This window comes from Drosophila arizonae, chromosome 2 (assembly GCF_054131065.1).
Source record: "Drosophila arizonae isolate 15081-1271.41 chromosome 2, UAZ_ARI_1.0, whole genome shotgun sequence".
Lineage (NCBI taxonomy): Eukaryota > Metazoa > Arthropoda > Insecta > Diptera > Drosophilidae > Drosophila > Drosophila arizonae.
Window position 1 is genome coordinate 29,576,372 of NC_142922.1, and position 22,600 is coordinate 29,598,971.

General features: G+C 43.8%; 1 protein-coding gene across 20 annotated transcripts; it reads left to right on the forward strand.

The window, feature by feature from the left end:
* The first annotated feature begins 547 nt into the window (after window positions 1-547).
* On the forward strand, window positions 548-22,600 carry LOC108620899 (uncharacterized). 20 transcript variants are annotated; one of them, XM_089462275.1, is made up of 12 exons: window positions 1,535-1,614; window positions 2,478-2,756; window positions 3,711-4,029; window positions 10,641-10,661; window positions 10,803-11,131; window positions 11,197-11,322; window positions 11,389-11,508; window positions 11,574-11,965; window positions 13,188-13,388; window positions 13,443-19,653; window positions 19,720-19,830; window positions 19,892-21,959. In XM_089462275.1, exons 3-12 carry the CDS (start codon window positions 4,026-4,028, stop codon window positions 21,365-21,367), a joined length of 8,991 nt encoding a protein of 2,996 aa, XP_089318401.1. In that variant the 5' UTR covers window positions 1,535-1,614; window positions 2,478-2,756; window positions 3,711-4,025; the 3' UTR covers window positions 21,368-21,959. The 20 variants fall into 20 exon arrangements, with proteins under 20 accessions (XP_089318413.1, XP_089318412.1, XP_017873407.2 ...); XM_089462287.1 differs by lacking the exons at window positions 1,535-1,614; window positions 2,478-2,756; window positions 3,711-4,029; window positions 10,641-10,661 and adding exons at window positions 548-955; window positions 1,022-1,392 and having other exon boundaries at window positions 19,892-20,350; window positions 20,442-20,586; XM_089462286.1 differs by lacking the exons at window positions 1,535-1,614; window positions 2,478-2,756; window positions 3,711-4,029; window positions 10,641-10,661 and adding exons at window positions 549-955; window positions 1,022-1,392; window positions 22,105-22,600 and having other exon boundaries at window positions 19,892-20,350.

The window sequence follows — 22,600 nt, forward strand, 5'->3', positions numbered from 1 at the left end:
TATTTCATATGTGAATAAATTTATTACGTATTTATATACTCATTCAAGGAAATATTCGAGTTGTATCATGTTAGTCTTACTGTCCATCAGTCTGTCCGTAGGAATGTAACACATGCAATTGTCGAATTAAAAAGTGTCAAATTTTCCCTTATCCGAACACTAGGCATGGCAAATAGACATGGAAAATGCATTTTCCAGCCTCTGAAAGATTTGATATACCATTTGGGGTGCGAAAATGGGGTAAATGAGTATTCTGTAGTCTGTAAGAGCTGATTGCAACTTATTTCATTTATTTAAATGTATGAAACAACAAATGAATTTTCGTTTATGGTTATTTATTGATTTATAAAATAAAAAACAAATAAATATACTTATATGCTTATTTATTGAATTATTTATATTATCATTTATTTATAGTATGATCTACACTCTAGGAACTTTATGGATGAATAATAACACCTGAGTGCCAACCTAAACGCCACCAATAGAAAAACTTTGGAAGACGTGGCCATGGATATAGCATATAGATATAAGCTCTTAAGTTTCTAGTTCTAAAAAGATTTTTCTTCATGGATTGGATTCATGGATTGTATTCCCAAATATTTACATATATTTACCAATTAAAATATTTTTCACGTTCTCTTTTGGCGTAACGTTGGTATCTAAACATTTGTAAAGGCGAGTGTACCCACAAGTACAAATCAGCATAAAAATAAACAATGTACAATAAATAAACAATAATGGACATTTACACAGCTCTAGGCATTGGGCAGAGTAAATTTTCCGAAATTACTTAAACTTAATCAAACAATGCTTCGATTATTATGTAAATTTATTTTGTATTTTCTGTTTTATATTTTGCATAAAAAAGCCATTGCGGGCGATAGAAGAAAATACCTATTCGGCAACCGTTGAACAACCGCTGTGTCCTATCACTGAAGTCTACGAAAATGAGGTGAGCTTTAATTAACATTTAGCATTCGGCCCTGATAAGCGCTAACCCAATTGGCAACAACCACAGCGACACGAAAACCTTGCTGAGTGCATTGCTATGCGACATTTATGGCAAGCAGGAGCAGCAGGCAAGACGTCTGCGTCGCTGCCGTCGCCACCAGAAACTGCAGGAGAAGCCTAGCTCCAAGGAGCAACGTCACTGCCGCAGATCCGCAAAGAGGGAGACTGGAGCGAAAATGGCCAGCGGCCTGGCGGGCAATCAGAAGGTGCTGCAGACGCTGAGCGTGCGCCAGCTGATCGATGTCTGTGCCATGCTCAAGGTGGAGCTGTTGATGATGGGCTATATGCTGGAGCGCGTGCTGATCACGCGGGATCGCCTGAAGCGACACCAGGAGGTGCTCTGTGAATTCGTGACGGCCATACTGGTCGTGGAGACTCGTGAGTAGCAAACCCCGCTTTCTCGCAGTGTACAAACAGCTGTCCGGCTGCAGCTGTGGCCGCAGTGCGCATGACCCACAGCTGGTGTTCTGGCCTCCGGGTAAGCAGTGTGCTTCCAAAGCAAACCCAACTTAGTCAAGTGCGGAACTCTCAGCTGTGTGCGTCGTTAGTGCGGAGAACAGCTAGCAAAGCTGAAGGAAATTCACTACACGCAACGCGCATGTATGTGTTACATATATATGCATATATGTATATGTGAGTGAGTGTGTGAGTGTGTATATGTGGACTTTTCTGTGTGTGTATTCAGCTCAGTTCATTGAATGAATGTTGTTTGTGTGCGGGCGTGCGTGCGTGTGTCTGTGTCTGTGTCTATATCTGTGTCTGTGTAGTGGGCAGGTAAGCCTACGCATGTACACACACACACACATGTGTGTGTGTGTGCGTGTGCGTATATGTGTGTGTTCACGTTGGGGGTTGATGACGACACAATGTCAAGCGAGTGAACATGAAAACAACTCTGTGGCGGGCGCTTAGAGACTGTCTGACGTGCAGAAGACACACACACACACACATACGCACACACACACACGCACACACACACATACGCACACACTTACTACGTGTAGCTTCCAATGCGTTTCTTTATGTAAATATGCATATATATGTGAATGTGTTGGCACGTGTAGATGTCGCTGCTGCTGCTGCTGCTGTTGCTGCTGCTGCTTGGCCTCCGCAAGTATTTTGCCACTTTTATCTATGTTTTTATATCTGTGCGCTGGCTCGGTCGCCTGTCAGTTATGGTTGGCGTCGTCATTGTGTGGGCTCGTTCTGTGTGTGGCCGCTGAACAGTGTACCCTTGATATTCGTCCAGCACGTAGAGCGCTGGCTACATCGACCGAGGCGACGCCGACGTCGACGTCGACGGCAGCACAGCCACAGCGGCAGCACCGATTGAAAGCGCGCACACGTGCAAAAGTAGCTTTCTGTTTTTATTATTTTTTTTTTTTATGTTATTTATAATTGCATTGTAGCATCTTTTTTTTCCTGTTCTGCAATTGTGAAAAAACGCAATTAATTGCATACAGAGCGAAGTACAATGGTGATTCAATGCCAATGGCCATGTGTGTGCGTGCGTGTTAACTCTTAATTGAATGAGGCCATAATAATATCGATCGACCGGAATATTGCAATTAAATGCAATTGCTGGAGGCATTTTATGCAGCTCCTAAAACTATGCAACAGAAAAAAGTTCACTCTATCGAACGTCGACTTCCGTTTTGCGGTCGAGGGCAGCGAGCGCGCCTCTTCAGCGCGGCCCATTTCCTGAAGCGAGAGTGAAATTGTATTTGCTGGCTATTGATATGGTTTGTTATTCACCCACACACACACACGCACACATAGAGAAAAAGCCACTCTCACAAATACATGGGGCATGTGTGTGTATTGTTGTGCTTGGACTGTCGCTTTTAAAGCATATCCGATTTCTTGTGATTCACGTCATGCACAAACACACACATACACAAATTCGTGATGAAGACGATTAACAAAGTTCAGTTCGAATTCGGTTAAGGCTGAATAAATTGATTAAGCCATTGCATAACAGTGAATATTCAGTTACGAAATTTTACCAAATATATTTGAGTTAAACATAAAAATATCAATAAATTACTCAGCAAATCAAATCAAATTTCAACTCGATATATCAGCTTGAAAATGGCATTGCAATTGCATTTGCACAAAATAAGCTTTGCTTAGCCACAAACGCCAAAGCACACAATTTCTGGTGTGTCACAGACAATTTGTGAACGTAAGCTGAAATGTCAGTTAAAGTTTCGTAGATTACGGTTAGTGTTTGTTGCTAGTGCTGGCTATTCGACTTGGCCAGCACTCAAAACTGGGTCAAGACGACAGTTAGCAACTGGCAAACAAAAAAAAAAAAAAAAAAACAAAAACCAGGATCGATGAACGACCGAGCAAAAGTCATAGTACAATGGCGCGGCAACTGCGACGACGTCTTCTTACCTAATCCAAATCCATGGGCCAGCAAACAATGAAAAAAAATAAACAAAAAAACAACAAAACTAGTTCAGCTTTAGTTGCTGTCAAGGTTTTGACTTGGCTCTCTCAGTGCGTGCTGACAGTGCTATGAATGCCGACAACTTTTCGAAATAGAACAGAAATATATATGAAAACATTTTTTATGTGCGTGTGCGAGTGTGAGTGCGAGTGTGTGCGTGTGTGTGTTGTTACATAACATTAATAAAAGCATGCCATTTACAGTCGGAGAATGTAGTAAATTTCTGTATTTATTTATATAGATATATATGCCATATATCTATGTATGTATTAAGTAAACAATACTAATAATAGGCCACGACAACATCAACAACAGCTACAACAGCAACAACATACAGCTGATACGTACAACGCAAAAATGTAAAAATAAAACTAAGTAAATTGCGAACCCATCACAACAACAACAACAAGAACAACAACCAGTAATACTAAACAACAGCAATAAACATCAACAACTACAACTAGAACAACAGCAACAGCAGCTTCGATTTTAATGAGGCGCCACTGAAAGCCGTCGTAGAAATCGTAGCATAACAAGCAGCGCACGTTTACTTAACATGGGTAAATATGCCAACTGTGCAAAACAGACTGTCAATTGATATACTTTAATGCTCTCTCTATATATACTATACATATATATATACATACTAATATACATTTATGTGACGTATTTGCTAATTAATGTGCTCCCACCTTTTTAGCGCGCCTTGCAGCAATCAGAGCTTAGCTGCGCTCACTCTATGTGTGTTCAGAATTGATCTAATTGTTATAATTGTACATTTATTGCCTCTCTCTCTCTCTCTTTCTTTCTCTTTTGCTCTCTGTTTATGTGTTTTTTGAAATCTCTCTCTCTCTATATCTTTGACTCTCCAAACTCTCTCAAACAAACAACAATTACCAACCGAAAAGGTAAATTCTTCTATGAAATATTTATGCAACACCATCAGCCTTGCATACATTTCATTCTGAATTTCGACTGGCGCTCATCAACTACATTTACAGGCCTAATCCAGCACACCAACACAAACACACACACACACATACATACATACATCTATACAGTGCCTGGCATTAGTCACGCATAACGCGCACAGTTCTAATTTTGGGGCCGCTTGTAATTAACATTTGCATTTTTCTCATGAATATGCCGAAGCGAGAGAGCAGCCAGCACTGCCAAGCCACGCCCCTACCGACTCCGTTCCGCCCCCCCTGGATCTGTCTATCGCACTCGTTTACATGATATTTCATTATTGTTATGGACGTTCGCAAATACCCCCTTCGACATTTTAATCCCCTCAAGCTAACCGTTTAATTAGAATTTGTTCTCACTCTCTCATGTTTGTGCAGCCGCCATTTGATTCTGTTTTTAGATAATTTCTCATGACGTCTCCCGTCATCGGCAGACTTCAAATATAAATCGAACGCACACGCACACGCATGCCTACAAAAACACTCACACACACCAAAACACACACAACTGTTGCATGCTGCTGTGTTGTTTCTGTTGTTGTTACTTTTAACTGTTTTTATTAACTTTAAATTTGTTGACTTGTCTAACCATTATCCAACTATGGCTTCATTCGAGCTTTGCTTTTGTTTGTGTGTGTCTTGAATTTTCACATTTTTAACGCGATTAAATCGAAATTGCGTCTCAGCTGATTTTCAACCCTTCACTCGAGCGAGTCTCTTCAAAACAGGTGTTCTCACTCCTGAGATTATAGCAGGAGCAGTTGGAGAGGAAAGTTCAATTAAAGTCAAGTTAATAGGAAATATTCTGTAATTTAAAGATTATTTAATTTTGTTGTAATTCCATGTTTTGTAGTAATTCCATGATTTATTAATTTGTGATTATGGAATATACTTCAAAAATTATGATTTCATAACTTATACACATAGAGAAAGCATCTGAAAGTTAGTCAATAAATACGTTTTTATATAGGTTGATGGGCAGAAATTTTATAATTAATTTCATTTACTATTTGAGCCAATTTAAAATACAAGTTGTTTGTGCTTAGACAAAGTTGAATTTTATAGATGCCAAGAGAGACTGAGAGCTAATTGCCAAATCTCTACGATCGTTAGAGAGACCAAAGCAGTAACAATAGGATATACTATATGCATAATGATATATGTTTATATATATGTACATAAAAAATGATGAAATAAATATATAAATTAGTTGTGAAAGCGACGTTGGTATTTTTGCATTTTGTGGCAAGCAAATACAAAATCAACAATGCCACATTCAGTAAATATATATTTATTATTTAGTCATTTATTTGGTATATGCATAAATATATTTATAATGTATATAATATACCCAAGTCTTCCTTTTGTCTCTCTAACAATAGTAGACATTTGGTAGAGTTCACAGCTCAAATATATTATTTGACTTCATCTTGGTCAAGTTGCTTTATATGCGACCCTATGACAGTTCTTTGAAACGTAAGATTGTTTCTTACTCATAAATCCTATCAGTCTATATTATATAAACAGTCTATGTTATATAAACTTTTTTGAATTTTTAGCAATTCTAAAAAATAGATTTGATATTTAAATGGTATATTAGTAAAATAATCAGAAGTATATACATAAATATTTTTTTAAAACTAATTTTCTGGAGTTGATTTGGAGTTCAGCTTATGTATGCATGTAGTCTATATCCTATATCTATATATATTAGTTATTACGTTACGATCTGTCAGTCAGTTAATCTCTCCGTACATTTGTTTCAATTAGTTATTTAGCCTTAAACTATTCCCGAAATGCTGGGCAAAGTTTTAATTATCCTCTCTCAGAGGTATGCCTACTCTTTATAAGTAAAACAACTTTACGTATCTCTCTTAGACATTACCCTGTGTTTCTCTATGTCGTCCATTCGTATTCTCTCCCATACAAACCAACATACATTAGCTGTAAAAAAACATGTTATTTAAATTACTTTCACATAATATAATAACCACATTTGTGGTTAATCCTCTACTCTGTAAAGCTACTTTCTTCTTCATATTTAAATTTCAAATGTGCCTAGGAATGTGGGGTCAAGGAGGGCTCTGGCCATCATTTTTAGAAATCTAATCAAAACGAAATCTATAAAAGGCTCAATCTGTCAGAATCAGGCCTTAGTACGCGCTATTACCGCCTGGGTCTGTCTTGGTTGCTTCGTACTTTTTCACAAATTGCTGCGTGCTTCGCACACAAAACACCAACAATAAAAAAATAAAATAAAAAGAAGTAAAAGTACGAATAAAATATCTATGGTATGATTTTTGTGCAGTTTCTCGCAATTTTATATACAAAACGCGCAAACACAGAGCGGATTGTGTAAGCCCAAAGGGCCAAGACGAGGGTCGAAGCAGGAAAAACGACAAAAACTGTAGGGGAAAAACGCTTGAGCAAATTGTGAAGCTTATTGAAATTGACAGGCAGCAACTCGATGGAAATGCTAAGTGCTGCAGCTGATTAAATGAACCATCGACTGATGAATGCTCACCAAATTGCGTTTCCTATAATCAATGTTATGCAACAGACCAATAGATATGGGAGAGTGCATGTAATGGACAGCTTTTCAGACATCAGCGGAAAAGTAAAAGGACAACGCACGCCGGGGTGCCGTTATAAAATGGAGTCCGTTGCACAAACCCTCGAAACCAGGACAACAATGGCAGCCCCTCGAATACTGCATAACGTGACACATACATATATACATGTATATGTATGTGTGTGTATGTGTGTGCTGCTAGCTTAATCGACATTCCAAGCTTTTGTCTCTGCAAGTCTAATCCTTCGCCCGATATAAGCACAGAGGTTCAATGGGTTAATGAACCAAATAGCGTTTCATTTATTATGTAACCTCTGCGCTTAGCCCATTCCCTTTCCATCCCTCTGTCTGCCTCAGTGGCCAACTGATTGCAGCTGCCTTAATTGACGGCAATTGCATCGCACGTGCTGGCGCATTGACCAAAACGTAATACATAAACATTCTCAGACGCTGTTGGCTCCACAGGAATGGGAATTACATGGTTAAGTGCCAGTCGGTGCAGACTAACTGACGCTGGCCAAGCATCGTGGCATTCCCCAAGGATAAATGAGAGTGTGTGTGTGTGTGCCTGCCTCTGCTGCGATTGCGGCGATGAGGGTTAGCTGCGAGCGAGCCGCTTGATTTTTTTTATAGCCAAGTGCATAAGCCAAATGTGTGCGCGGCTCATTAGGCCAAAACTCTTGGCTTGCTGTTTTCTTACACTTCACGTTGCCAAATATAAAACAGACAATGCACAATGCATATATATATATATATATATATATATAACACACACACACATATATATATCTCAGAATGCACACGTGATGCCGCTGAAAGTTCAGTTTCTGGTCAAGGCCTAGTCAAACGCTAGTTCAAACTGCTGGCACAGCCTTGACACAAAGACGCACACACACACACACATACGTGAGTCTTTTTTGCATCCTTTTGGCTTTGTAGTGCATTTAAAATAATTACGCACAGCTATTTTTTAGTCATTGTTATATAAATCATACTTAGCAGCTGTTGTCATACGAGAGACTCCTGCCCTAAGGCCTATGGAGAGTCGGGGCATAGAAATATTTTATGGGCCGCACTTAATTTGCGTGAGGCCCATTACATAAGTGTTTGTGCAATTAGTAATTCATTAGGCATTTGCCGCATGTTTGCTTGCCATTAAAGGCCAACATGAGCAACATTTCCAAGAGACTTCTGGTAAACAACATTTGGCTGTCTTTATTTCGTTGTTTTCATTAGTTTCGCACTCATTGATGCAAACAGAGCTCAAATTGGAAGTGTTTTCTTTGCTCGGGCGGGCAACAGCTGTAAGCAGCTTATGTAAGACATTACATTTACATATATGTATATGTATTGTTCCTTAAGACGCTGCCCCAGGAGACGAGTTGCCGATGCGAGCAAGGTGGGCATCGGCATTTCTTGTTGGCGACTTTTAAATTTTCAATTAACTTTTCGCAATTCTCTTAAACGTGCTCGAGCTGCGCAATTTAATTATTTATCATGACGCGAACCACATTTTTCCTTTTTTCCCCATTCCTAACTCCAATTAGCTTCCGTGGAAAATTAATTAAAATTGTACTTTCATTTGATGCACGCATATTCAGCTATTCGACGACCTATGAATTATAAAAACAAAATTCTTAACGTATTCAACATGAGTTTCTTATAAAGCCAAGCTTAAGCTTAGAACAAAACTCTTTTTTTATGACTTTTCCGGCAAAGTAAAGTGAAACAATAATGATTAATTAAAACCCTTTCACTTGTGTAGCAGTTAAGAATACTTAATGTGTTTGGCAAGTAAACATGTTACAATCGGGCGTCAATGACATCATAATACTCGCTCATTCTCTAAATATTAAATCGTGCATCTTTTTGGTAAACAAGCTAGAAACCAGTCTTTGGAAACCTGTCAAGGCTACAACTTTACAGGGTATACATATTCGATATGCCTTGCTCCCAAAGGTCATAACAGAAGTCGAACAGCAATTCATTAATCGAATGGCTCTTAGGCAGTGTACCACGCCTCTATAGGAAGATTGCAGTAGCTTAACTGACTTAAGACCCTTTTGTCCATGAACGTAAATTTATGCCATTAGCGTCTTGTCTTTGGTTGAGTACAGAAGTTTGGACAAACAGAAAGTCTAGATACAATTTCAAGTCTATTGCTCCCAAAATAGCAACAAATATAGAATTTGCCGAAATGTTACGCCCTTTAGCCTGGGTAACAAGTACAAAAATATAAAATTCATTGTAGGAATTATTTATTCATTTATATTCCACATAACATGTTATACACTGATAACATGTTCTCAAGTATATCATGCGTAAGATAATATGTATCATTTTTACTGCTATTTCAAAATTTATGGAAAGAGTGGAGGCAGACAGAGACATAAAATGCGGCATAAATATATTTCTTATTTATGCTTGCGTCTATTTTGGTCTGTGAATGTCAAGAAGGGAGTTAGAGCTCATTAGACGGTAACTGAGGGAGCTATAAACCCACACAAAATATTTATAAGTCAAAAATGAATTTTATATTGCTATCAATATATAAATAAATAATGCTTAACTTTCTAGCTGCTGTGTGGGATTATGGGAGCAGCTTCACCTTAGTTACCGTCTAATGAGTTTCCAATAAACCTCTTTGAGCAACAGAGTAAACTTATGTTGCCATACAAAAATAATATGCTGCCAACCAATTTCAAATGGCGTTCCAATCAGAATTCTCATCAACGTGAAAAGTATTGAATTTTAATAAAAACATAAATGCGATTTTCGCTGCTTCAATAACTGAGAAAACAAGCTGAAGCTAAATCAAACCCAAGTCATGCAGTCAGATTGCCCCAGTTGCTTTTCACATTTTGGCGTTTGACGCCTGCTCGGATTGCGGGGAGTTTTCTTCTTCTTTTTTCTGTTGGGGCTGAAAAACAAGCAACAGCCACGGCCATAATAAGAAACTGAAGATTTATGCGCCTGAAGGCGCAGATAAAGCCAGCTCAAGTGAATTAAGTTTTCATATCAGAATGTCAGCGTATCAAGTGTCCAGGACTCGCAGGACGAGGAGCGAATAAGCTAAGTACTTTGGCCAGGACATGCGGCATGTTAAACTGTCAGCAGTCAGTGCACACACTCATCAATACTCACACACCCACACACACACACACATTTGTAGATACCTCATGGTCAATGTGAGCAGAGGCAGCAGCCACATGCTAACACCCCCACTACCCACCCCACCCACATCTCCGGGATTAGAATGTGGCTTGCGATGTTTGGCGTATTCATTGTAGCATATTTTATCACATTGTCGCACACACAGACAGACAGACAGCTCTGCACAGAGACTGCAAATCGCATTTGCCATCGCATGCGGCAAGTTCTCTTTTATCAATTGCTTTCAAGCTTTCGCTCATTGTTGACATATCGTTCTCATGGCCTCAGAGGGCTTCAGCAGTGTCCAATATTATATCGTATAATCGTATAATAATTACTCTATAAATATACTTATCTCTTTTGTTTTGTTTTTTCTTCTTCTTCTCTTTCGCGCGTGCTCTTTAATAACTCGATAATGAACCGTATTATATAATCAATCCTCTTAATCTAATCTATAAATATATATACTTGGGTAAAGTTTGCATACTGCACGGATATTGTAAGTCAACTCACACGGACGTAGCCAAAGCCAACTAGTTGTTAGCTCTTAACTGTTTGCATACTGTTATAAATCTTCTTCTTCTTCCTCTTCTTCGATTACATGCATCTACTGACCATTTGAAATTGACAACTTTTGCAGACGATGCACAGCCTAAAATGCGCTTTAGTCTCTCACCACCGCCACCAAAAGTCAGCCTAACCCCACCCACTAGCACCACGAGCGCCACTAGCAGCTCGACCACCACCACCAGCAGCAGCAGCAGCAGCAGCAACAACAACATCAGCGGCGGCCATCGCAAGGCTCTCAGCCGCAACCGCAACAGCAACAACATGCTGGGCACGGGGCCGGCCAACGCCAGCACCGATGCTGGCGCGGATGAGGCGCTGTCGGACTACAACCAATGGCTGCATGCCATGAAGCTGGTGGCTCGACTGCCAGGCGGCACGCCACCCGAGTTCCGGCGCAAGGTAAATGGTTGAATTTGCCTTTGATATTTAAGCCATAATCCTGAAATTAATCGTTGACCCCTCAGCTGTGGCTGTCCTTGGCGGACAAGTATCTGAAGTCGAAGAACATTGATTGGGCGAAGCAGCGCGAGAAATGCTTCTGCGAGGAGTGGCGCGAGGATGACGAGGAGCTGGGCATTCAGATCGTTAAGGTGACTAGCAAATAACTCCCATCTAAGCAGACTAACTTGAGCCTAATGAACCGTATACCCCCATAGGATCTGCACCGCACGGGCTCGAATTTATGCACCGGCCCCGCAGGCTCCATCAACCAGGCGAAGCTCAAGCGCATCCTGCTCGGCTACGCGCGCTACAACCCCGAGGTGGGCTACTGCCAGGTGAGAGCGAGCGAGTTGCTTTTGTTGTTTCTCAATTATAGACAACGGCTTTCGTGTCACCCCAGGGCTTTAACATGCTGGGCGCGCTGATACTGCAGGTGATGGACAAGGAGGAGGAGGAGTCCATGAAGGTCATGATTTACTTGGTAGAGGGCGTGCTGCCCACAGGCTACTTCTATGGCTCAATGGGCGGCCTACAAGCGGACATGGGCGTCTTCCGAGAGCTTATGCAAACAAAGCTCCCACGCCTGGCCAAGCACCTACAGCGACTGCAGGGACCCATGGAGAATGCCTATGAGCCGCCGCTCACCAACGTATTTACCATGCAGTGGTTCCTCACCATGTTCTGCACCTGCCTGCCGATGTCCTGCGTGCTGCGTGTCTGGGATCTGGTGCTCATCGAGGGCAGCGATGTGCTGTTGCGCACCGCCCTCGTCCTCTGGAGCCTGCTTGAGGAGTGAGTACCGCTTCCAATTTCTCATGCAACAGCTCAGAACTTGTGTTTGCCCATTTTGGCGTTGGCGTCGGCGTCTGCGTCTGCGTTGGCGTCAGCATCGCTTTCGGTGTCTCTTTCTATTGGCCTGCGGGCCAAAATCTGTGTCAAGGCTTATGACAGACGCAAGGTTACTGTCATTTGCCAAAGTTTTTTGCTGGCCAAATGCAATTTTCCTGTTTGTCGAAACAGCTTTTGTTTGTGTCGTAATTTCGGGTTTGAATATCAAGCAAAAAGCAAAGTTAAGAATACAGCAAAAGTTTAGTATAGGCCGTAAATTTCTGTGTGCAGGATGTGGATTTTACGATTCAAAAATAGCTTGTCGTGTAGCATACAGATTCATCATCATTATATAATGAAACATATTTCAATCTCTTCATATATGTTTGGATTTGCCAATCGATTAGTATAGGACATCCTCATTGTCATTCATGAATAAAATAGAAAACTAAGTATTTACATACAATGTTCATCTAGCTTTCTATCCCTATATCTGAGTGCCACCTCTAATGAGATTGAATTACTTTATCGGAATTACACGTAGACTTTATTGAATAATGCAAATTAATTAACCAAGCAAAAATATTTCTGTCCGGTTGATAATGGAAATAACATGTAAATTGTAGTTCCAACATAGAACTCATAGACGATAACCAAGGAACTTGATTTATATATTCCGATCTGCTCATATGGATGCATAATTAAACTATATACTATCTACATATTACCCACCATCAAACTATGTCAATGTAAAAGAATATGTTGAAAATTTAAGAGATATATTAGTATATGCAAATATGTAGAGTCAATATTAACCATATCTGCATATCAGTTGTTGACAGAAGATTTAACAAGGTTATAATATCTTATCTATCTGTATGCATGTGATTGATGGCACACACCCCAAGGATATAATATCTCTTTGTCTATCTGTATCTACAGTAGAATCCGATTATAATAACGCTGATGAAACCGTCGTTATACCCGGAAGACGCTATAACGATATAAGTTCGCTTATATAAGTTTGCCTGGGGACCAGAATTTCCGTCGCAATAACCGTACGGACGCTTAGTCGGCGCAGTCGTTATAGCCGGGTTCCACTGTACTATATATTGATATTTTTTATATAGAACTGATTCTGTTTTCAATATCTTAAATTGTCATTCTTGCCCTTATTATTCCCCAGACGTGTCCTAAATGCACGCACTGCTGATGACTTCTATGGCAAAATGGGATCCTTCTCCAATGAGCTCTTGAATGGCCACCTCATCGATTCGAACGGCCTCATAGAGAAAGTGGTGCAGCTAGGACCTATAGCCGACATCAAGCAGCTGAGGGAAAAGCATCTGTACAACATTACTCCGCTGGCCAACAAGCAAGGATTGCAGTAGGTTCACTATTAAATATACCTGGCAATTAGCATAAGTTCCATTTCTTTCAGGCTTTACTACGATGAGGAAGATACGCATTCCGACGACGAGTCGCGCATGGCAGTGGCCACTGTGTGGGGCCTGAACTGGGGCAGACGCGGCTCTGTGGGCACGGGCGCAACGGGGGCAGGCAAGCCGCAAGCGGAGCAGAAGGACCGGCTGGCTCTGGACATTTCGTTGCTGAAGAAGCAGTACGATCGCCTGCGCGAGCGACAGAAGCAAGCCCACGTGATACTGACCTCCGCCTGCTCCACGGCAACTGCACCGCGACAATCGAGCTCCAGCCAGTTGCCAGTTAATCAGCTGCTTCTCGGCCGCCCGGCCATAATCACCAACAAGGGGAAGCGTGTGGGAGCCCCGTTGGGCGCCATTCCGCCCGCACGCAAGCCCTCGCTTCCAGCTGTGCTGCATAGCAAGCCCCCAGAGCGACAGCTGCGGCGCGGGGAGACGCTGCTCTGGCGGGACACGGATGCCACGCAGCATCGACGTGATAGCCTGACGTGGAAGGAGATCAAAGCCGATCGCGCTGCCATGTTTCGGGAAGGAAGCGATGCCACAGCGGTCAAGTCGCAGAAGCTGCGTTCGCGCCTGGGCAAAAGTGATAGCTCCTCGTACAGTGAGGAGAGCGATGGGGAGCAGGAGGCTGAAGGCAAAGATGGCTCCAGCACCGACACCAGTCTGTGCGATGACGACGATCCCAAGTCGAGCGAGCAGAGTCCCAGGCGCAAGGCGAAGCTGGCGCGCAAGCTGAAAGAGAAGCCCAAGCTGGCTGTATCACGAGAGCCCAGCCTGGAGCGCAGGAGACCCAAGTCCTGGGCGCCTAGTAGCCATGAAATACCCTTTATGCTCATGGGAACCGAGAGCGGCGATGAGAAGGAGCCGGCGCCAAAAGAGGAGGAGGACAGCGCCACTGAATGTGATCGCTTTGACTACTCACGGAACTTGGACTGGTCAAAGGAAGCAGGGGATCTGGCGTCGAGCAAAATAGAGCCACTGATAGGAGCAACTCTACCAGCGACCAGCACTGCGCAGCTCTCTCCTCTCCGAGATGTTGTCAGCTATCTAGGCACAACCAGCATTAGTGAACTGCCTTCGCCCAGACTAGAATATGCAATGTCCGATACCGAATCGGTTAATCCTCCCGATATGGCTGACGCTGCACCCAGCGCAGCGGTGGAAAAGGAATCCACTTCAAGGCGATACGATGTTAGTGACGCCGGCGTAACCAATCAGTATTTTGAGCGGGTCAATAGCGTGGAGCGTCCGAAGCGACTAGAACTCTCGTTCTCCCTAAACGAGGAGGATGCAGAGAAATCCTCGCCGAAGGAAGAGCAGCGTGCACTGGTCGAAGGCCACAGTGCTGGGTATATAGCAAAGAGCATGCCTTTCGATCTTCCAGCCATAGAACTAAAAGCGGGCATACCTCCAATACGCGATGACAACATTCCGGGCGAAAACAAGGACGACTACAAAGAAGTGCTGAGCATGACGATAGAAACGAAGAAGGACGCATTGCCTACGATCCCCAGTAGTGCCAGCCGTAAACGTCGAGATCCAAGACGCAAGACTCTCACAAGATCGTCGACGATTGAGCTGGAAGAACGTTTCCAGGCGCTGGAGCGGCGATTCAGTCAGGAGAAACCGAATCGACATTCGGCAAGTGATAAACTAGAGGGCACCAAGTACATACCGAGCACTGCGGCTCTAGAAGAGCGTTTCAATACACTGGAGAAACAGCTCAGTGCGGAGAAGCAAGGTGGGCAAACTGTTGAGCCTACGGCCGAATGCTTTGAGAAGCCGGAACGTATTCCCTCTACAGCTGACCTGGAAATGCGTTTCAATGCCTTGACCAAGCAAATGAGTTCCACTGAATCAAATGCAAAGGCTCCCATTGAACTTAGGGGTCAAGAGCAGCCAGCGGGCAGCAGTTCAAAGGAGGGAAATGAAAGCGAGAAAACCAGCAAACTGCATAAATTGGATGACTCTCAGACAGATACAACACAACCTGCCAACGAAAGCGATGCAACTGACAAGAAAGAGAGTGAAAGTAAGCAGAAAACGGAGACACCGCGCCTTAAAAAATTGCCTTCAACAGCCGAATTGGAAGATCGCTTCAATGCCTTAGAGCGAAGAATAAGCGTACAAAAAGCCAGTCCTACCAAAGCAAAGAAGGAACCACCTGACGAAGGCAGAGAAAATAAAAAGACTTCACCGAAGAAAGTTGCAGAGGCACAAGCAAAGTCAGAAAGCAAACAAGAGAGCAAGGAAGTAGCTGAAGAAGTTAAGCAAATAAAGAAAGAGACATGCGATGCAGAGATTCGCAAACATGCTGAAGGCACAAAGCCAGAAGACTCGGATAAGAAGGATGAACCAGCCAAAGCTTCACCTCCAAAAAATGAGAAAATCCAAAGCGAAAAGAAAGAACTTGTAAAGAGCAAAGAATCATTGAATGCAGAGGACAAGCAAGTCGAGGTGCTCAAGCGGAAGTCCCCACCTTCCACAGAGGAACTAGAGAAACGTTTTAATGCCCTGGAGAAGCAGCTGAGCACCTCCAAAGGAGATACAAATGAAGAAGTTGACAATAAGAAATCTTCTAATAAAGCTGAGCCAGTGGCACAAGAAGAAAATCAAACTAAGCAAGCAGAGCAAGGTAAGGAAAACAAAGTCAAAAAAGAGGAGGAGGCTCAAAAGTCAATTAAGTCGTTTGATGAAAAAGTTAAAGCAATAAGTGCAGCGTTGACAAACGATGAGAAACCAAGCGAAGTATCGGAAGCCACATTGGAGAAACGGAAAGCCTTTGAAACCACGTGCAAGACAGCCAACAGAGTCTTAGAAGCCGAGCAAAAGCCCTTAGCAACGGAAACTAATGAAGATACTCAGAAGCCCGTCAAACCAGATCAAAAGTCAGATCCGGCAGCTGAACAGCCAGAGAAAACACAGCCAGCAGAGCATATTAAAAGGCGAGCCTCCGAGCCCCCTTCTATGGAAGATTTGGATAAGCGCTATGAGACCCTGAAGCGCCGCATGAGTAGTAAAAATCACTTAGCGACCCAAAACGAAACAGTGAACGAGGCACTGGAGCGCATTGAACAGGAAGTAATGGCAGAGCTCGGCGACTCAGAGGAAGACACACAACCAATCAAAAAGCAACCACCCACAACCGAGGACTTGGAGAGCCGCTACGAGGCATTACATAGCAAGGACACAAAAGAAACTGAAAGTAAATCAAAGCCGGCGCTTAAGTCACCTCCACGCCGAGTCGATGTGGCCATCGAGGCACACATACCTGAACCTCCACCGCCCCCACCAGCAGAGCACCGGATCATCATCAACCCTGGGCAGCATCAGCAACGCGCTCTCATTGAAGAGCTGCAGAGCAAGATAAAAGCGCAGTCCCCGGGCGAGGAGAACTTGAGGCCGAGCGAAATAAATCCTCAGCGAAAGCGCCAGCCAGAGCAACGACAGCTGCAACAGCGACCCACGACAATGGGCGATGAGACATCGGAAGCACCTGCAACCACCGCTTACTACAGATCGGGAAATTACGAACCCTGGCAATCGCAGCGAACGGTTCGTCGTTTCTCCGATTTGCCGTCAAGAGCCGATTTGGAAAATCGCTTACAATTCCTGGAAAAGAAATTGTACAAGAAATTCTACAAGCAGCGCTGTGCAAGTGATTCCGAAGTTGCATCGAGGATGCTTAGCTATGAGGACAAGCCAAGCACCTCGCACCAAGCGGAGGCTCTGCTGGAACAGCGTGTTCTGGCCCTGGAGAAGCAGCTGAGCGAAAACAGCCTCAAACTGCTGGAAGCTGTTCGCGAAAAGGAAAAACAACAGGAGAAGCTGAACCACAATTCGGAAGATCTCTGTTCTCCACGTCGACTTAGCACTGACATGGAAATTGGCAAGGAGCTGGTGCGCTACACCCAAAACATCACTGACGTTGAAGAGTCGGACAAACCGATTAACATAAGCATCAATATTAAAATGCTCCTCAACAAAGAGAACGAACAGAGAAAGCCGCCAGCCGAACCCAACACAGATGATTTGAGGCGAAGATTAGAACAGCTCGAACTGGAGCTAAGCGAAGCGCGTGCCAGGAATGGAACAATACCAATCCCTGATGCCGAGGCAAGCACCGAAGATACTCAACTTCCGTCGACCGAAGAAAGCGAAGAAACTGAGACAAGCAAAAAACAGGAAAAGGATAGCCACAACCAGAGCGTCAAGTGCGACGAGGCCGAAAAACTGGAGGAACCTGCAGTGCCCTTGATGGATAGTGCTGAGCCCGAGACGGTAAAGGAAACCAAGACCTTGCAAAACGAAGAAAAGGCTCAATCTGGCAATAAAGAGAATCCACTAGCAGAATCCACTAAAGAAGAACAAAAGGCTGAGGTTAAAACTGTTAATGAAGAAAATAAAACGAAAATCGAAAAGAAATCTTCTCCCACAATCGAAGAGCCGAAAATTCCAGATGTACCACCAAAAACTAATCCTCAGCCAAATAGTGAGAAATCAGATGCCGTTGAACAGAAACCAACTTCAGCCGGGGAACCACTTAAAAATTCCGAAGAAAATCTTGTTATTAATCCAAGTGATATTGGCCCCGTAGATCCTAATAATAAGACTGTGGTACTTCTAATGGATAATGAGCCGAAAGCATTGAAGGTGCGCCGTCTGACCAGAGCCAATACTGAAGAACTCGAGGGTCTATTCCAGGCCCTTGAAAAGCAACTCAACGATCGCAATCTCGTCAAGTCCAAAGATGGAAAACTGGTTCGAGTAGAAACTAAGCCATCTGCTGAGCAAGTCGAGCAGGCTCAAGCCATATCAGATCTGACCAAAGAAATTGAAGACTTCACCAGTGGCAAGCCAGAAGAAGAAGAAGCGCAGCAGAAACAGGAGAAGGAAAAGGCCGTTGAAGAGGATCCCAACTATGACTGGGGACCCAATCCAGTTAAGCATCACCTGAAACGGAAAACCGTCTATCTGCCATCCACCAAGGAGCTAGAGGCTCGCTTTCGGTCCTTGGAGCGTCAAATTAAACTACTCGAAGATGTTGAGAAAATTGACGTAGAGCAGAGACTCTGTGAAATCGAGCGAAAGATCAAGCTGCAGTACTCGTTGTCGCATGAGAAAGACCTCAACAAATTCCTAGAACTATGCGAAGGCAAAGGCCTAGACGATGAGGAAGATGTGCATGTGGCGGAGGCTACTTCTCCAGTCAACGACCGCTCACGCAGTCCATCACGCAAACAAGCTAGCTCCTGCGCGAGATCGCCATACACGTCTCCAGTTTCCAAGTCAGTTAGCAAGTCACCATATGTGTCGCCTTCACGTAAGGAGAAGAGCACCACAAAGTCACCTTATACGTCACCATCGCGTCAGAGTAATAAGACGCAGCAAACATCACCTGCGCGCGCCGCCAGCAAGAAGAGCCCCTACACTTCGCCGGCTCGCCGTCAGCCGCACAAAGACGATCTGCCCATCTCTGACGACCTGGAATACAAATATCGCGTACTGGACCTGGTGCGCTCCAAGTCCAAGGACAATCTCTCCAAGCGTAAAGCTGACCCCAATAAGAAACCACCTATTCATCCGCTCGAAATGCTGCTCGATCCGAGTCCGGATGATAGTGAAATACCGACTACGGGCGAGCTGGAGCATCGCATACGACTGCTGGACGAGAAACTAAAGTCGCCTGTGCGCCACAAGTCACGTTCCCGGTCGCCCACCATCGAGGATATCAAGCGAAAGAAAATGCTAGATGACCAGCTGCCCAAGACGCCAGTACACAGCCTGGAGCGCTTGGTCTACTCGCCCAGCAAGCCGGAACCACCCACTGCCGAAGAACTAGACAAGCGTATACTTGCGCTGGAAAAGGAGCAACGCTTCGATTTCAAGACCCAAAAAGACTACAAAGAATTCAATCAAAAACTTAAGGACGTGGTGTCGCCCTCGCTATCCTACGAGGAGTTCAAGTTGGCTAAGTCGCGCGAGCAGAGTCCCCGGCGGCAAGCCCCCACAACGCCAAAGTCAGCAATGCGACGCGAAGAGATACATGACGATTACCGTGACTATCGCCGTGAGGAGACAACTTCGTACCGGCCCACCAGCCCCAAGGTCATACGGTTCAGGGATGAGGACGAGGACTGCTACGAGGACTCGTGGCGTCCCAAGTCACGGCAGAGTCAGGGACAGGGCCCAGCCAGCGAGCGAATGGTGGGCATAACTGATGTTTTAAGCTTTATGGAGGAGAATTCTAAAATTCTTCAACGTATTCTTAAGAAGACTCTTGCAGATCAGCCATCAGCATCAGCATCAGCAGCAGCAAGTCGCAGCTATATCAGCAGCACAGCCTCTGAAGGGGTCGATGCCCTAGGCAGTCGCCTGATGAGGGTAAGTGATCTATGAATTGGCAAAGCTCAAAAGACTTATCTCAGTTTTATACGCTTCTAAGGAAACATCGCCCATAACTCGAACTGGAACCCACACGGGCGTACCGCTGCGCACTGGAGACAACATTAATGATCGCCTGAGCTCCATCAAGAACAGCATCAAGTCCATCGACAGCTTGTGCGAGGAGAAGTCCTATCAGAAGGAGAAGTGCCAGCGCTACATCGACTCTCTGTTCTCTGACTCATTGCACTTCTCCAACAAGAAGAGCTCGGCCGAGGACTTGACGCACAGTCGAAGCGAGAGTCGAGGACGTGGCACGCAGCGCTGCTCCGACTATACGCCAACAATCCGGATCAGCTCCGAGCATCGTTCGCTCGGCTCCGTGGAGTCGTTGCGCACGGGCAGCCCGCTGCGTGCTGCCAGTCCGCCGCATCATCGTTCGCACAGAGATGTTAGCCGGGAGCTGTCGCCGCGTCGCCGTCGCGAGACGGAAGAGCTAGAGGAGCGCGAGAGTAGTAGGGTAAGACGTGATAATATGTTGCCAAATTATTTAGCTGATAATCGTAGCGAACTAGGTAGCTCCAGTAGTTTAACTAAGTTTCACAAAGTAGATAGACAACTAGAAGAAACCTGCGCCAAGTACGCGGACGACAGACGCTCAGCCTGCAAGTCCCCGTTGAGCTCGCCGTACGAGTCCCGAACAGCAGGCACACGATACAACACAACAGCCACAGTCGACAGTTTCCCTAGGCCCGTGTCGCCCTATCGCCAGCCCTATGACCCAAGCAGGCCCTCACGCTCCAACACGCCCGTCTATCAGCCAGCCAAGCTGGAGATCCGCCACACGACCGTCACCTCGACCTTCTACGATCGCTTTCTCACCGAGAAGCAGATTGAGAAACAGACGCTGCCTCGCCCGCCCAGCCGCTCGCCCGTTCTCTCGCCATCAGCAGCGACCAAGAGCTACAGCGATCTGCCCAGCACCCTGACGGCCCACAAGTACGGTCACGAGCTCATGCCCGACGTGGCCACCACAAGCGCGAGCAGCTACTCACCCATGTCCCGCAGCTATGCGGGCAGCAGCAGCAACTACTCATACCTCACCCCACTCACCACTGCGAGCGATTTTGCCGCCACCTCCACTCCAGCTGGCAGTGCATCTGATCTGCGCTTGCGCAACAGCTCTGAGAATATTCCCAGTCCCCAACCCAATCCCACTCTCACTCCCACAACCACTAGCACCAGCACAGCCATACCATACGCAAGCGTGCTCGGCTCGAGCTCGGCAGCCTCCACTGCATCTGCATTCGTTCCATACAACTTCAGTAGCTCATTTAGCAGTCGGCTGGGTGATCCGGTGAGCACCTCTGGCACCTCCACTCTCAGCTCGTACTCCACCGGCGTCTACAATCCCATGATGTCATTCACATTGCGCGAACCTCAGATAAGCAGCTTGCCCAGCTCGTCATCGGGTCAGTATCAATTCAAGAGCGCATTCGGCTCGACTCTGACAAAGAGCGAGCCCGATAAGCCGTAGACTCGATGAGTTGGTGGGTATACGAATAGGTTGTCATCTCTGAACCATGCCACATTCTCAGCACACGCTCAAGCTAAATTTACTTTAAGCTAACTAATTACTCGTTGCAATTATATAACAAGGAAAAGGAAAACTCTCAAAGCTCTCACAGATATGGGACATAGTTATACAGAGAAAGGAAAACATTTAACACGTTTAACTACAAATATAATCTATATATATACTATATATACAAAACAGAATTTTACGACGATCTCTTTGCACCAAAACAAAAAACATATTCTGGCTTCTTGCTAATTGCTAATTACCTCAACTGCATTCATGGCACCAATCAACGTAACTGATCATAGAAATAGCAACCGAAAACCATTTTATATACATATATATACATATATATATACATATATATACCCTTTACTATATACATACTAAACATATATCTAAAAAGAAAAAAAAGAAAACTTTTAAGACGAAATCTCTATTCGAGCACTGCATCAACTCAATTATAATGTATATCTTGAAAAAAAAAAAGTATTTCAATTTCAAATTCAATTTCGTATTTATGAAACTAAAGAAAAACTTAGATGATTATGAGATGGGTTAGCTGACTTGAAATGACAACCAAAAAGACGTTAGTTAAAATATATATACATATACACGACATATACAAATGTTTAATAATATATATGTGTATACATATATATGTTTATATATATATTCATGCATACCAATTGCAGCTCGAGAATTTCAATTATGCAAAATCGAGTTCCAAAACGGAAAAGACAAAAAATGGCTTCAAGAATTATTACAACATCAAGCTGAGAAACAAAAAGTTAATCAAAACGATTAGAAAAATTTTATGAAACCCCGAAAAATTCATTTGGCTAGATAGATAATTGCTGAATGCTCTCCAAATATTATATGTTAAATGCAATTGTTAAAAAATCGAGCAAGATCCATATATACTTATATATATATAATTAAGTAGGCAAGAAATTTGACAGGCTTCAGTTCGATTCGTGGAACAAGAAAATGTTTGTATTTATAATGTTATCTTTTGGTTTTGTATGCGCATATTCCGTGCTGTTGAAACTTTTTATAATATTCATTTTGTTAATGTTGAAAATTTGTCAAAATATTGAATATACAAAATCGAGTATTTTTGTTACAAAAACGTTTTGATTTCATTAGAGCAACAAATAAATATGTTAAAGTGCATTTAATGCAAGAATA

What these genes read in the sequence shown, in the direction of transcription:
- LOC108620899 (XM_018017911.2), top strand. An exon ending in CACCCGAGTTCCGGCGCAAG is followed by an intron (nt 11,132 to 11,196) that starts GTAAATGGTTGA and finishes TTGACCCCTCAG; the next exon opens with CTGTGGCTGTCCTTGGCGGA. An exon ending in TAGGCAGTCGCCTGATGAGG is followed by an intron (nt 19,831 to 19,891) that starts GTAAGTGATCTA and finishes TACGCTTCTAAG; the next exon opens with GAAACATCGCCCATAACTCG.